This window comes from Pleurodeles waltl, chromosome 7 (genome assembly GCF_031143425.1).
Source record: "Pleurodeles waltl isolate 20211129_DDA chromosome 7, aPleWal1.hap1.20221129, whole genome shotgun sequence".
In the NCBI taxonomy this organism is placed as follows: Eukaryota; Metazoa; Chordata; class Amphibia; order Caudata; family Salamandridae; genus Pleurodeles; species Pleurodeles waltl.
In genome coordinates this window covers 531,876,389-531,892,750 of record NC_090446.1, presented here as the reverse complement: position 1 = coordinate 531,892,750, position 16,362 = coordinate 531,876,389, and the positions used below count along the sequence as shown (strand labels likewise).

The following is a 16,362-nucleotide window of genomic DNA, read 5'->3' as shown; positions in this document are numbered from 1 at the left end:
CTATGGGGGTCATTCCAACCCTGGCGGTCAATGACCGCCGGGTTGGAGGACCGCGGGAGCACCGCCGACAGGCCGGCGGTGCTCCCAAGGGCATTCCGACCGCGGCGGTAAAGCCGCGGTCGGACCGGCAACACTGGCGGTCTCCCGCCAGTGTACCGCCGCCCTTTGGAATCCTCCAAGGCGGCGCAGCTAGCTGCGCCGCCGAGGGGATTCCGACCCCCCCTACCGCCATCCAGTTCCCGGCGGTCCGCCCGCCGGGAACCGGATGGCGGTAGGGGGGGTCGCGGGGCCCCTGGGGGCCCCTGCAGTGCCCATGCCACTGGCATGGGCACTGCAGGGGCCCCCGTAAGAGGGCCCCTACAAGTATTTCACTGTCTGTTTGGCAGACAGTGAAATACGCGACGGGTGCAACAGCACCCGTCGCACCTTCCCACTCCGCCGGCTCGATTACGAGCCGGCATCCTCGTGGGAAGGGAGTTTTTCCCTGGGCTGGCGGGCGGTCTTTTGGCGACCGCCCGCCAGCCCAGGGAAAAACTTAGAATACCCTCCGCGGTCTTTCGACCGCGGAGCGGTATTTCGGAGGGGGGAACTCTGGCGGGCGGCCTCCGCCGCCCGTCAGGGTCAGAATGACCCCCTATGTGTATTGTGCCTACCTTTCCCCAGCTAGACTACATTGTGCAGGCCTCCTTTCTGAGCCCTCCTGCCTCATTTGTTGGGAAACACCTGCCGATTTCACCATGTGGTTTGGGGATGACCTGAGGTCCAGAAGTTCTGGACAGTGGTGGTAGGGGAACTATCCGCAGTGGTGGGGTGGGAACTCCCCTTTTCCCCCTTGATGATTTTGTTGGGAGTCCTTGAGGGCTCTAGTAGTACGAGGACCGACAGGACATTCTTGGGCATGGCATTGATGGTTGCCAAACGTGTTATAGCAGCTCGCTGGAGAACTCACTCCACCTGCCATATCCCAGTGGTGACGGGAGGTGGACTGGTGTTCGGAACAAGAGAAACTGATCTATGAAGCCCGAGGCTGCCCTCATAAGCACAACCGGGTATAGGGGAAATGGCTGTGTCAGCTGGGTTTAGATCCCACGAGGGGTAGAAATATTGCTACTGCTGTGTCTTGTTTTAATGTGCATGTTGTGCTCGACCACTGTGTCAGTCTTCTGGATATATCATATGTGTGACTTATTTTACTTGCTGCAAAAACTCAATAAAACGTGGCTATTAAAAAAGGAAACTCTGGTAGTAGCACAGAATAGCACAGAACATGTAGCACAGCATCCGCCTGTGTCCCATTGCACACATCACTCTCCCCTGACATGAATGAGCAGAAATAGGTACTTTCACCCTCCTTACAAATGTTTCAGTAAGCACTGTGCAATAGGAGTCCTGGAGTTCAGATACATTTCCTTCTCTGATGTCAAAACCTCAGTCTTACTACTGCTCATGCTGACCCTCCGCTTTCTTTTATGGTGTTTTCCACGATCCTCCTTTGTTCCCCCTCTCTTTACACCTCCCACCATGGAATGGTGGACTTCTACCCAGCATGCAAAGTAGTGTTCTATGACATGTTTGGAGAATCTCGGCAATGTCATTGGGACTTCAATACTCAGAATGCCTACAAGGCTTAAATTGATGCCTATTAATAATATCACCAGTTTGAGACACCAACATTGCACACCCTCTATCTGATCATGTGCTCACTGGCATCCTCATGTCATTCTGCACCCAGCATCTCCTACATGTGCACACTTGGCACTCTGGCTCCTGTTACCCTCTGGAAGGATGAGCTACCATGATCCAGCAGCACCCTAGGCTTTTTAGTTATTCAGATATACTGTGCTCGGTGTATAGCCTCTGCACTGTGTACAGCCTCGAGCTACAATTTACCGTTTTGCACTATTCCCAGCCATTTGTTTTATAGGATCGCCTCAGCCTAGCAGTGCATGATGTTCTCTCCTCACACATTGTTTGCTTCAACTGAACGGGGAGGAAAGGTACAACAACTTTGTATTCCAAACATTTATACATAAGGACAGCAGTGTTGAGTGAGACCTAGTGGTTAAGTGAGCAAGTGATGAAGCAGACACAAAAGGTGAAGTACAAATCCAGAAATAGCTTGTTATAGAAACCCAGTATAGATCTGGAAGATCCGAGAGCCAGGTTTCACCTACCAATGAGTTCCAGTAAAAATCTTCCATACAAACAAATTTTGCATCCTTGAACGGCAATGCCAACCACTCCGGTTCTTTCAATAACCCCCTTCCCAGGTACCCTAATAAAATACATTATCTGTTGCACAAGCAACCTCCTTCAAACATAAATGTGCTCCGAAGATGTCTTACACTTTGGACATACTCAAATATGACTGTGTGAAATTGGCCGACCACTTGTGTGTAAACATTTAAATTTGTCTGGGTGTGCAGGCCTTCTGGACACAGTTTACTTTTCAGGTCTGGGAATATTTAAAAATTGTTTGGAATTGCTTGTGGCAGATTTTGATAATTACTTATTTCCCTTACACAGATGGCCATAGCTCTTCGAAACTTCCGAGCCAACGACGGCATTAAGAACGAGTATGCAAGCTTCATTGAGGAACAAGTAAGTACACATTGTGGCAAACCTTTTATCTGCCTCCAAGAATCAAAAGTAAATGGGAATCGGTAAACTCTGCTAAAGTATGCATAGGCATTGGTGTTGAGAATGAAAAGCATGCTGTTGAAATTTGCATAAACAACAGATGATGGACGGAATGTAGAGCAAATCAAACATCAACCCCAGTCACAGATCTGAGTTTAATCCATCAGTTTTTTTGCTTGCCATGCCATTCCAGTTTGGACCCAGCCATATGCAAATCAGTCTTTGCCCTGTTCCCTGTGCCACTGGATTCAACCTAGCCTGGCTGATGATGAGTGATACCCTGAAACCAGTCCCAAGATGCATGTTTCTAGTCCAGGGAGGACCTGCCCTGGCAGTGGTTGGGTCCATACTGGGGTGGAATGGTGAACAAAAGAATTGATGTATTAAACCCAGAACTGTGACTGGGGGTGAATGTTTGATTAGTTCCGCATTCATTTGTGTTTGTTTGCTGGTAAAATTTGCATGACAGAGGAGCCAGAGTGATGGCCTAGTTTGCAGACTAAAACCTGTCTTTCTAGGAAAAAGATATTTAACTTGTGCAAAATTACATTTTCAGGCCACTAAGAAAGAAGCCATGGTGAGCTCTAGAGTAAAATAAGGACTCAAATCAAGAATAAACTGTCAGAGTAAATCAGGTCCTAATCTTAAACTACCTTCTCTGACAGTCGATGGGGCGTGCCACTGGCTCCCTCCATTACCAAGTCTTGTATGCTGTGTCTCCGTATCCCTGGAAACCTTAAGGAATGAATCTTCTGTTTGGCAAAAGGCCCTCTTTTTATACAGATATATTATGTATGAGTTGCCTTACTACACAATGCCCCTTCCTCTGTTTATGCAAGGCATCAGAGACATTTTTGCAATGAGTGATCTTGGGCATCTGTTGAGCTGCAACACTGAAGAAATTGCTCCTTCAGGTGCAACTTTCACACTGAGTGTGAATAAAAAATAAAAAAAAGCAGTGGCTTGTAATTCTTTGCTACACCCAGAGGTAAAGTGAACAACATGGTGCTTTTTCTCAACCTCAGAAATATGTTCCCCGTATTTTCTGCCATGTGGCCATATTTGTTGCCGACATTGAGCTTCTCAAACAGCCTCTGATGCGCCTTTCTCTCCTGTATGACTTTGTGCCCTAAAGACGCTTACCCATCGTCCACAAAAGAGAAAAACACTTGATGCACACTACTGTTATTTACAGTGTTTTTCGCACAAAATGTACTTGTGAAGCCCACATAGTAACACTAAAAGATTTTATTGTTCTGTGTTTCTCGAATATGCAACTCTAGTTAACATACTTAACTTAAAACCTTTGTGCAAATAAACTAAATTTACTTAACTTGGTTTCACGTGGTATATAGTATCTGTGTCCAAAGTGAGGTGCATGATGTGCAAAATAACAATGGGCTAAAATGCGGTCCGAGTAATTACCAGTGGCTGAGATTAAGTCAAGCATTCCATCCATTACTTTTTTGTATGTGTTAAAGCCTCCATTTCGGGTCAGTCGCTATACAGACACACCAGCAAGTAGTTTCTGACCTGTGTGTGCATGACACTGGAATCCTCCTTGCAGTGCAGAACTGTAGTGAATAAGATCACCACATGCTGCCAGCACAAGGTCCTTGGGTGTGAGGACCGGTTCAAGCCAAGCCACTGGTACAGCTTCTGCCCCCGCCCCCAGCTGCGTCGTACGGTTAACGGCAGCCTAAGCAACTCCATCTGGTCTTGCATAGCCCCCTCTGATAAATGTACTCTGTGAAGGCAAATACTAGTGCGAGAGTGTGTGTGTGATGTCAAGCATACATTGTGTACCCTTACCGTACAAAAACTAGGCATTGACAGTTAAAAACTTTGTATGTGTGCTGTAAAGCGCAGCATTCATGCAAAGCTGGAAAATCTTTGAGAAATTAAAACTTTTCTTACACCTTATGCCTACCTCCAGAAGGCATACAATTTTGGTGCAAGGCCCTATCTACCCTTTTCTTAGTAGGTAGGGATATGTGTCAAAACTCATGGGTGGTTGCAGGGAGCACCCATGCACCATCCATGGAACACCCCCTTGAGGCGAAGCACCTCATTGCTTTACTTTAAGTAACTTTCCAGCACAAATCAGGATTTGCGTTGTAAAGTAAATCCCAACAAAACATTTTGCATGGGTTTGCAATGCAAGCCCTGCACAAAGTATTAGTAAATAACTCCCTTAGCAATTTTCTACATCTACAACAAACCCACAAAATTAAAACTGCAATTTGATCTAAACTTATTTACTTTAGTAAATAGGAAAGATACCCTGCAGTGAGGGATCGTAGGACAGTGATCAGAAACATAATTGTTCTTGTAAAGTCTGCATTGGAAAGAGTGTTAAGACCAAAAACATCAACAAACCCAACCAAAAGCCTATGCAGAGAAACAAACACCCTCAGCACCCCCACAAATGGGGAAGAGTCAACAAAGAAAGAAAACGCGGAGAATCACAGAAAGCCACCGTCACCACTGACAGAACATATATGGTACCACCGACAAAAGAAGACCATGTTGCCAGGTGATAGCCTGACATGGCCAGAATCTACCAAAGACACCTGCAAGGGTACATCATGTGATGCAGAGAAGCAGCTTATGGAAGATAAGGAGGATGGAATGTAAAGCACATGCATCCAGTTTGTGCTTGCTGCGTTGTGATTAACGACATGATAACTACCATGCTGGTTTATATCTTGGGGGAGTATTGGAGCAAGGTCCAGTAGGCCGCTTACCATGGTGTTTTGTCACTCAGTTTTCTGTGCACCTAATGAACACCATCTCTTCAAGCAAAAAGCTAAAATGTTATACTTGATTTATTGTGATTGGGGATCTGCCCATCTCTATGGGCAGAAATTTACATTCACTTGTGTGTTGCCAGAGTTTACCTATAAGCACTATAAGCTAATTCAGAGGTATACATCCAGCAAAAAACTTGAAATAAGGCACATCCACATCTCCCCAACAAGAGAGCTGAGGTGTTATCTGCACATATGCAGGAATGTTATCCATAAGAATGGCTGAGGGCAGCCAGTGAGTGCACATACATTTTGAGCATGACGGGTAGCAGAAGAAGCCCCGCGGGACTGCCAGATACACAGTTAAAAGCTGAGAGTAAATGCTGGAGAGAAAAAACAGATTGTCTACAAGCAATTAGGTATGAAACTATCCAGGCGAATAGACTATCCCATCAGCTTAAGATGCTCCTAAAGTATTTAATTGTTGATGGCATCAAAAGTGGCTGATATTTCTAAGTCTCAGCTTCCTTATCTTGTCATCTGCATCCTTACAGAAATCATCTAGAAATAAGACGAATATGGACTATGCTACGCCATCCTAGAGTGAAAATCTAACTGCATGTGTAGTCATTTTAGATGTTACCAGCAAAAGTGAATTCACCTGGAAAGGTGTCTGGTCCAGGTGATTTAAATAATGAAGACTAGTTGACAACTGTTAAAAAAAATAAAAAAGACAACAGATACCCTTTGACAGTGCCAAAGCAAGACCTGGGTGAGGGACAACACAAACAACAGAACTTTGTAACGTTTGGCATGGAGGGAGTACAGCAGTGCAACAGTTCACAAACATATCCTAATGGCAGGCATATACAGATTTGGCTTAGGGGGGTCTGGGTGCTAGGATGATATCCACAAGTTTGGGCAGAAAGTCATAAGCAGTCAAAGGTCACAGCTCAATCTCCAAGCATGGAGGTGTAGATTGCGGAAATTCAGGAGCAGAACCCTTCCTAATGCTGTGACATGAGATTCTCTCAAATGAGTAGCCTGATCGGAGGACAGATGCTTAAGCACAGGAGTTTGGGGGACCTTACTGTCTGTGTCCAATCCAGGATCACCAGGGGGACTTGGGCCCGGTTGGTTCTGATCTTCTGCCGAACTCTGGGCAGGAAAGGTACATTCAGGAAAGCATACAGAAGTCTCAGTCTCAGTCCCAAGTACCACTCAACATGGAATGCATCTCCAAACAAGAGACGCCTTACAAAGTTCAATGCGCAAAAGTGTGGCCATTGCACATTCTCAATTTTGGTGAACAGATCGACCACAGTTCTCACCTAACTGCCATTCATGGCCCACATGGTGTCAACGGCTTAGTTCATCCATTTAGGTCTTCAGGGAAATCACCAGGTGGTGTCACCAAAGCAATTATTTGATGGTCCAGCCACATTCAAAGATGCAAAGGCTCCAGGCACAGTGTCCATGACCTCATTCCGCCTTGCTTGTTGCAGTACCGCATGGCAGTGGTGTTGTCCATGAGCACCTGCTTCCTTTTGATGGAGGGCGGTAAGGCTTTCAACATCAAGCAGATGGCTCTCTACTCCAGAAGGCTTATATCGAGCCGGGCCTCCACCGGAGACCACATGGCTATCATCTCCACATATCCCAGATGGCCTCCCCCATTCAGAAGTGATAAATCGGTCACCTCAACACCGTATCCAGGATAGCTAAAATCAAAGGGGAGCACCTGTGAAGGAGTCTACATCTTTAAAGGAGTCTAGTGTGACTCTGGCATGTTGATAGTGAACCCCAGCAATGTTAAGAGGCTTGCCATAGTCTGGAGGTGGGCAAAGACTGCCTGAGACTAACCTGCCTTCAACATCATTGAAGTAGGGGAAGACTGGAACCCATGACCTCAGAGGATGTGCTACTACCACCGTCATCGCTTTCGTAAACACCCAATGGGCGCTGGTAATTCCAGAAGGGAGCACCGAAAACTGAAAATGCTCATGGCCAAGTTTTCTGAACCACTGATAAGGCCTGAAGGGAGTAAATGTGAACATAAGCGCCCTGCAAGTCTAGGGTTACCATCCAGTCGCCTATATCGTAGGCAGTCAAGATGTAGGCTTTTCTCAGGAAGGCGTTGAGTTGTCGAAGGTGCAATATGGGACAGGGGCACCAGTCCTTTTTCGGCACCAGGAAGTAGCAGAATGGCAACCTCTACTTACTTCTGGCACAGGAACTCTCTCGTTTCTGACCAAAAGAGCCTGCATGTCCTAATGCAAGAGAGACAGATGGTCCACCGTCAGCCATTATGAAGTTAGTGGAAGGTGCAGCAGGATGTTGAGAAACGGCAAAGAGTAACCCCACAATTGTAGTACCCACTTGTTTAAAGTTATCTCCCACCAAATGACAGAAAGTGTTGTATTCTGCCATCGACCGGGGGACTGTGTGACGCCAGGGACATGCTTTAGAGGCTGTGGAAGACTGGGCTGCCTGCTGTTCCCGTGGTCCTCTTTGTGGGGCACCGCTGCCACAAAAAGGTTGTGGCAACTGATGCTCCTGTTGGGGCTGCTGGTGTTATTGGGGTGCCCTACCGAAGCCACAAAAGGTTCAAAACAGGAGATGCAATTGGCAGCAAAGGATAGAAAGGCCCAAAGAGTGCGCTTGGCCTTTCTATCCTAGAAGCGCTCTTAAGCCAAATCTGCTTTATCACCAAACAATCTGGGAATATTTAATAACATATCCATAAGGCTGACCTTAACCCCTTAACTGCAGGGCCTCCCCCACTCCCCCCAACCTATTTGGGGCAGTTCACGATTAGGCCTTTATAATTGTTAGAAATGGGGTCTTTGGTTCGTAGTCAGGTTGCCCCCTGTCCAAGCAAGGACCCTCACTCTAGTCAGGGTAAGTCACACATAATCCAAATTAACCTGTGCCCACCCTCTGGTAGCTTGGCACTGAGCAGTCCGGCATAACTTAGAAGGAAATGTGTAAAGTATTTGTGCAATAAATCATGCAATAACACAGTATAAACACCACAAAAATACACCACACAGGTTTAGAAAAATTTACAATATTTATCTGATTAAATGCAGGTCAAAACGATCAGGATTTGATAAGTACACGTTGAAATATGACTTTAGAAAATGATAAAAAGAGTCTTAAGTTCTTAAAAACCAAAAGTGTCTCTTGCAAGCACCAAGTACCTGGTTTAGGTCTAAATCATCCACAATGGACCGTAGAGGAGGCGATGCATGGAAAACGAGGAGGTGTGCATCGGTTTCTCTGGGCGCACACAGACAATGCGTCTGTGTTTTTCCATGCAGCAAGGGCTTTGCGTTGATTTCCGGCACGCAGGCTGGGATCCTCTTCGGGTTGTGGGGTACTTGGTCGCCCTGGGGATGGTGCAGAGAAATCCTGGGCGTGCAGGATGAACTCACAGGAGTTGCATCGATCCCGTGTGGCGATGCCTTGAATTTTCTGTCGCACGGCCGGCGCTGCATCGGTTTCCACTCGGGAATCAGGCTGCGTCGTTCCGGTTTGGCTGTGCGTCGATCCGGTCAGGTTGTGCAGCAAATCTTCTGTCGCAAGGCAGGCACTGTGTCGAATCTTCACTCAGGATGTTGGGCGTCATCGTTCCGGATCGGCTGTGCGGTTATTTTTCGGTCGCACCACGACTGTGCAGCCTTTCTGGCAGGCTGTTCGTTGATTTCCGGCACACAAGGAGTTCCTTGCAGAGATGAAATCTTTTTGGCCCTGAGACATCAGGAAACAGGAGGCAAGCTCATCCAAGCCCTTGGAGAGCACTTCTCAGCAGAGTCAGAGGGCAGCAGGGCAGCAGTCCTTCTCAGCAAAGCAGTCCAGATGAGTCCTTTGGGCAGCCAGGCAGACCCTCTTGACAGGCTGCTGGGTCAGGTCCAGAAGTGTCTGAGTTGGTAGGGTCAGGGACCCTGCTTAAATACCCAAATGTGCCTATAAAGTGGGGGAGACTTCAAAGAGTGGCTTAGAAGTGTGCAAGGTCCCCTTTCAGTTCCATCCTGTGTGCTAGGGTTCCGGTAGGGGGTTTGGCAGCCCATTGTGTGAGGGCTGGCTTCTGTCCTTTGATATGTAAGTGTCAGGCCCTCCACCCTCCCAGCCCAGGAAGACCCATTCAGTATGCAGATGTGTGCAGGTGTGACTGAGCATCCTGTGTTTGGGGTTGTCTGAATGAAATGCATAAGGGAGCTGTCAAGTAACCCAGTCAGATGTGGAGTGTAAGGCACAGAAGGATTTAAGTGCAGAGAGATGCTCACTTTCTAAAAGTGGCATTTCTAAAATAGTAATATTAAATCCAACTTCACCAGCTAGCAGGATTTATTATTACTATTCTGGACATACTAAATATTACTTTTTTCCCCTTGGGGATATCAGAATCTACCACTCAAACAGTATATGAGGGTAGCCCCAGTGCTAGCCTATGAAAGGAGCAGACCTAACAGCAGTGTAAACATAATTTAGGAGTTTTACACTACTAGGATATATAGAAAACATGTTCATGTCCTGTCTTTTACTTACATAGCACCCTACCCTATGGGTTACCAAGGGCCTTCCTTAGGGGTGACTTGTATGTAGCAAAAGGGGAGTTTAAGGCTTGGCAAGTACTTTTAAATGCCAAGTCGAATTGGCAGTGAAACTGCACACACAGGCCCTGCAAGGGCGGCCTGAGACATGGTTAGACGGCTACTTATGTGGGTGGCACATACAATGCTGCAGCCCACAGTATTTAATAAGCCAATTGGTTATGAGCCAATGTCACCATGTTTTAAGGGAGAGAGCATATGCACTTTAGCACTGGTTTGTAGTGGTAAAGTGAGCAGAGTCCTTTTTCAGCAAAAACAGTGTCAAAAAGTGGAGGGCGGCAGGCAACAATTGGGGGATGACCACCCTAAGGCTGTCAGGTCTAACAATAACTTTTTGTCCACATAAGCTATCCACGCCAAATTTGCATCCTTTTTTTCCAACATCCTAGGGATCCTAAAAGTACCCAGAGTTTGTGGGTTCCCCTGAAGGAGACCAAGAAATTAGCCAAAATACAGCTAAAATTACATTTGCTTTTCAGAAAAATGGGAAAAAAGTGCTGCAGAAGAAAGCATGTGTTTTTTCCCTGAAAATGGCATCAACAAAGGCTTTACGGTGTTAAAATCACCAACTTCACAGCTTTCAGGAACAGGCAGACTTGAATCAGAAAACCACATTTCTCAACAGAATTGTGGCATTTTACTGGGACATACCCCATTTTTACTATTTTTTGTGCTTTTAGCCTCCTTCCAGTTAGTGACAGAAATGGGTGTGAAACCAATGCTGGATCCGGGACAGCTAACCATTTCTGACAAGTAGACAAAAGTCTGAATTTGGCCAGGGGTCATTGTTTAGATCCTACAAGGTTTTCCTATGGAAAATAACAGCTGAAATAAAAAAATATTGAAATTGAGGTGAAAAAAAACCCAGATTTTTTAAAACAATATATCGTTACGTCCCCGGACTCTTCTGGTTGTAGGGATATATAGGGCTTGTAGGTTCATCAAAAACCCTAGGTACCCAGAGCCAATGAATGAGCTGCACCTTGCAATGGGATTTCTTTGTAAACTGGGAATACAGCAATTCATTTGGTTGAACTATAAAGAGTTAAAAATAGGTATTAAGGAAATTTTTGTATTTTCAAAATGGGCATAAAATAAGGTGTTGAGACGCAGTGGTTATTTGCACATTCTTGAATTCCGGGGTCCTCATACTAGCATGTGAATTACAGGGCATTTCTCAAATAGACTTACACACTGTCTTACATTTGGAAGGAAAAAATGTAGAGAAAGACAAGGGGCAATAACACTTGTTCCTCTATACTTTGTTCCCCCAAGTCTCCTAATATAAATGGTACCTCACTTGCGTTGATAGGCCTAGTGCCCGCAACACGAAACACAACATGGACGCATCACATTTTTACATTGAAATCTGATGGGTTTTTGCAAAGTGCCTAACTGTGGATTTTGGCCTCTAGCTCAGCCAGCATCTAGGAAAACCTACCAAACCTGTGCATTTTTTAAAACTAGACACCTAGGGGAATTCAGAATGGGGTGACGTGAGGCTCTCACCAGGTTCTGTTACCCAGAATCCTTTGCAAACCTAAAAACTTGGCAAAAACACACTTTTTTCTCATATTTTGGTGATAGAAAGTTCCTTAATCTCAGAGAAGCCACAAATTTACTACCTCTCTTGTGTTGGTAGGACTAGTGCCCGCAACAGGAAATGCCCAAAACACAACATGGACACATCACATTTTTGCATTGAAAACTGGCATGTTTTTTGGAAAGTGCCTAGCTGTTGATTTTGGTCTCTAGCTCAGCCGGTACCTAGGAAAACCTACCAAACCTGTGCATTTTTTAAAACTAGACACCTAGGGGAATCCAGGATGGGGTGACTTGTGAGGCTCTCACCAAGTTCTGTTACCCAGAATCCTTTGCAAACCTAAATATTTGGCAAAAAACACTTTTCCCTCAGATTTCGGTGCTGCCAAGTTCTGTAATCTAAGAGGAGCCACAAACTTCCTCCACCCAGAATTATCCCAAGTCTCCTGATAAAAATGGTACCTCTCTTGTGAGGGTAGGCATAGTGCCCATGTCAGGAATGGATCACACATTGGTCAGTGTTAGTCCTTACATGACGGCAACTGTTGACCCTTGGGTGATCCATTCCTGACGCAGGCACTCAAGTGGAGTTGCATTTTTTTCAGGACAGATGGGGAAACACTGGGTGGTAGGAATTTTGGGGATCCCAGCATATTCCTGTAGTTTGTATGACAGAAATGCAAGAAAAATTGAGTTTATTTTTCAACTTTTCACCTTTGCAGAGTATTCTGGGTAAGAAAGCTTTGGGGAATCCACACAAGTCACACCTCTGTGGACTCCCCCGGGTGCCTAGTTTCCAGAAATGTCTGGGTATGGTAGGTTTCCCTATATGGCCGCTGAGCCTGGGACCAAAAACGCAGGTACCTGCCTTACAAAACCAGGTTGTTTTGTGATAATTTTGATGTCTCCTTAATTTGGGCGGTTGAATTTGGGGCAGAAATTATTTGGGGAGCTCCCAAGAGAGCACTTTCTCTGTGCTTGCCGCCACATGCACCTGCTCTCTGGGTTGGGCTAACCCGCTATTGTCCCGCTGCACAGACTGTGCTTGCAAAGGGACAGTAGGACTGCCCTCATCACCTTCCTCAGAATCACTGGAAGAGGAGTTGTTGGAAAAATCACTCCCAGAGTCTGCACCATTTTCCTGTCCCTCAGATGCTGTCTCAGTCTCTGATCCTGCGTCATAGCTATCATCTATACCCCTAGTTAGGGCTTGAGCAGCAGTCATCCAATGAGATGCCGTCTCTGCTACTGGCTATAAACTGTCACTCTAAAACACTAGCCTATGTAGACAGTCACAGAATTGCTGGTGGGTGTGTGTGAGATGCGTGCAACAGTAAAGGTCAGTCACCTTACCTTTGCTTCTTCCCCCAATCAGCACGTTCTCTCAAGACACTCAAAAAAACAAAAAAAGACACACTATTACTTCACCTTGTCACATACTTGTCGTCACAGTCTTTAGCACCTCTGGCGCCCAGTCCAACAATCATTATTGGCGCTCCTGCTCCCATGACTTCCTCCTCAGATTCCCTCACTACCACACAGCAAAAGTGCTCTTCATCTCTCCATAGCCCCCCTCGCACATACATTTCATTTGTATTATAGCGCAGGTAATGGCTGTCTTTACTAATCCACTTAGCTATTTACATAGAATACAGATTTTATCTTTGCAGTAGGCATATAAACCTTCTGCGCTACTTTATGGCATCAAAACTGCCACTTTAATACACGTCAGTTGAAGTATGTGCATTCCTTTGAAGACACAAGCTGCAACTGCAAGAGAACTGGTGGCGAGTCTGTGTATATATATACATGTGTGTTCAATGGCATTTGTAGCTGCAGATACACATGCTATGTATTGCTTCCACCATCTAGTGTTGGGCTCGGAGTGTTACAAGTTGTTTTTCTTCAAAGAAGTCTTTTCGGAGTCACCAGATCAAGTGACTCCTCTCGGTCATACTGCGCATGGGTATTGATTCCATTGTTAGATTGTTTTCTTTCTGCTGTCGGGTTCGGACGTGTTTCCTCTCGCTCTGAGATTTCAATTCGGAAACCTGAGATAACTTTCTTTGACCGTCGGTATTGTTTTGATCGTGTTTCAACCAATAGTCAAACCGATAGCACCGCTGAAACCCAACTCGGGCCTGTTCGGGCCTACCACATCGAAGCCTGATGGAACGAACTCCACTTCGATTTTGTCCCCGATGCCACGCAAAATTTCCATACACAGACCAACACCATCTATGTAATCTGTCTCTCTCCCGATCACTGAGAAGAGGATTGTGAGGCCTGTCGATCGTTTCGATCCAAGAAGACCCTGCGTGACTGGAGAGCCAGGAGACTGGAAATGGCGTAGAAGAGTACCGAGTTTATCGACACCATGAAGAACAGGCACAAATGGCAGTTTCCATCCGAGACACCGACTCCGAAGAAGACTCGGAGGAAGATAGACTCGTCACTGCTGGTCAACACGTGAGTACGACTGACCGTACGTACACCCACTCCAAAAAAAGCCGTTGAAGCCCTTAGGGGCAGCACTGCCAGAGAGCCATGGTTCGACCCGCAAGAAACTACTCATCGACCAACCTTCGGGTTCGGCGCTGAAAAAGGCCACACCTCCTTCGATACCAGAGTCGAGCAAGTGCACCAAAAGCTCAACTTCCGAGCCGGCATTTACACTCTTTGGAGTTGAAGCCTTGACGTCCTGCCTCGGGCCGAAACAACCGGCTGCATTTTCGGGGCCGAAAAAACTGTAATCATCGGAGCTGAAAAAGTCTTCTTATTCAGAAGAACAAGGACTTTCAAGCCATCCTAAGCAGAGCTCTAATCCATATGACGAACAGTCTTCTAAATCATTGAAACCATCTGAATATGTTTCTGAGGACACAGAGATTCAACATTCTGGAAATCATGGATGAGAGACAATCAAGGATCCATATCCATAAAGAGCCTGGCAGAATAATTACTGCACCGCCTCTACAGGCTAAGAGAAAGTTAGCTTTTCAGGAACATTTAGATACTGCTCCACCACCAGTGAAGATTTTCAAACGGAAGGAGAAGCCATTACACCTATGTATACTTCTCCCCCTCATTCACCACAACTTTCTTTTTTGCCACCACCCACAAGCCCACCACCTTTGCCTTCACCAACTCATTCACAAATATATTCTCATGGGGATACTGTTAATCCTTGGGATCTGTATGATCCAATTCCTATACCTGCTAATGACCCGGAATTATATCCTTCCAAACCTTCCCCACTGGAAGACACTGCTGTATACACATAGGTTATTTCTCGGGCAGCAGCGTACCACAGGGTACTTATGCACAGTGAGCCTTTGGAAGAGGATTTCCTTTTTAATACCTTATCCTCCACACACTCACGATACCAGTGCCTCCCAATGCTACCTGGCATGATAAAACATGCAGAAGAGATATTCAGTGAGCCGGTTAAAACTATGGTTTTAACACCCCGCATTGACAAAAAATATAAGCCTGCACCTACAGACCCTGCATACGTTACCCACCAAGTATCTTCATTATCAGTGGTTGTGAGTGCTGCTAGAAAAAGGGCCAATAGTCAGTCGTCAGGGAATGCCCCTGCCACTGACAGAGAGTAGGAAATTTGATGCTGCTGGCAGCAGGGTAGCTACACAAGCAGCTAACCAATGGTGAATTGCGAACTCACAAGCCTTTGTTAGGTATGATAAAGCCCACTGGGACAAGATGCAGGAGCTGTTACAACACCTGACAAAAGAGCACCAAAAAAGAGCTCAACAAATTGTTGAGGAGGGTCAGGCCTTAAGTAATAACCAAACATGATCTGCCCTTGATGCTGCAGATACTGCAGCTAGAAGCTTGAATACTGCTGTCACCATACACAGACATGCATGGCTACGTTCCTCTGGATTTAAGCCGGAAATACAGCAGGTAGTATTGAATATGCCTTTTAATAAAAAAACACCTGTTTGGACCTGAGGTTGACACCACAATAGAAAAAAATCAGGAAGGACTCAGACACTGCTAAAGCAATGGGAGCCTTTTACACAACAGCTTACAGAGACTCCTTTCGTAGGCACCAATTTAGAGGAGGATTCAAGCCACAATCTACAGAGGTTTCTACCTCCCAGTCTAAACAAGGGCAACAACAGCAGTACCAGAGAGGCCAACACTTTAGAGCCAGAGGCAAATTCCAAGCCTCAAAACAAGTCACAACCCCATCAAAACAGTGACTTATTATGCATGCCACAACCCCACACATCTCTTGTGGGGGGCAAACTGCAGCAATTCCACTCCCAATGGGCAAATATCACCACAGACCAATGTGTACTTTCAATTATCCGCAATGGTTATTGCCTAGAATTGATTTATACCCCTCCAGGCATTCCTCCACGTTATCAGAGGTTGTTCCTAGAACACAATGTTCTATTACAAGAAGAAGTACAATCGCTACTACTTAAAGAGGCAAAAGAATTGGTCCCAAAATCTCAACAAGGAACAGGGGTATACTCACTATACTTCCTCATTCCTAAAAAGGATGGCACTCTCAGACCCATTCTAGATCTCAGACCACTAAATCTATATATCCTGTCAGAACACTTTCACATGGTAACTCTGCAGGACGTCATACCACTACTACAAAAACAAGATTACATGACTACATTAGACCTAAAAAATGCGTCTTTCCATATACCCATCCATCCAGCTTACAGAAAATATGTAAGATTTGTGATAGCAGGAAAACATTACCAATTCAAAGTTCTACCATTCGGCATAACAACAGCTCCAAGAGTATTCACAAAATGTCTAGCGGTAGT

The 16,362-nt window shown here is 45.7% G+C and overlaps 1 protein-coding gene and 1 long non-coding RNA gene across 6 annotated transcripts in view; one reads left to right on the top strand and one right to left on the bottom strand.

Moving 5' to 3' along the window:
• Positions 1 to 16,362, bottom strand: part of LOC138304299 (uncharacterized) — a 219,288-nt gene that overhangs the window by 14,048 nt on the left and 188,878 nt on the right. The gene's annotated exons all lie outside the window — the stretch shown is intronic.
• Positions 1 to 16,362, top strand: part of LOC138304297 (RING finger protein 112-like) — a 333,811-nt gene that overhangs the window by 284,070 nt on the left and 33,379 nt on the right. For all 5 annotated transcript variants that reach the window (XM_069244246.1, XM_069244245.1, XM_069244247.1 and 2 more), the window contains one exon: positions 2,527 to 2,601. In XM_069244246.1, coding sequence (XP_069100347.1) covers positions 2,527 to 2,601 — 75 coding nt within the window. The remainder of the gene's footprint in view (positions 1 to 2,526; positions 2,602 to 16,362) is intronic.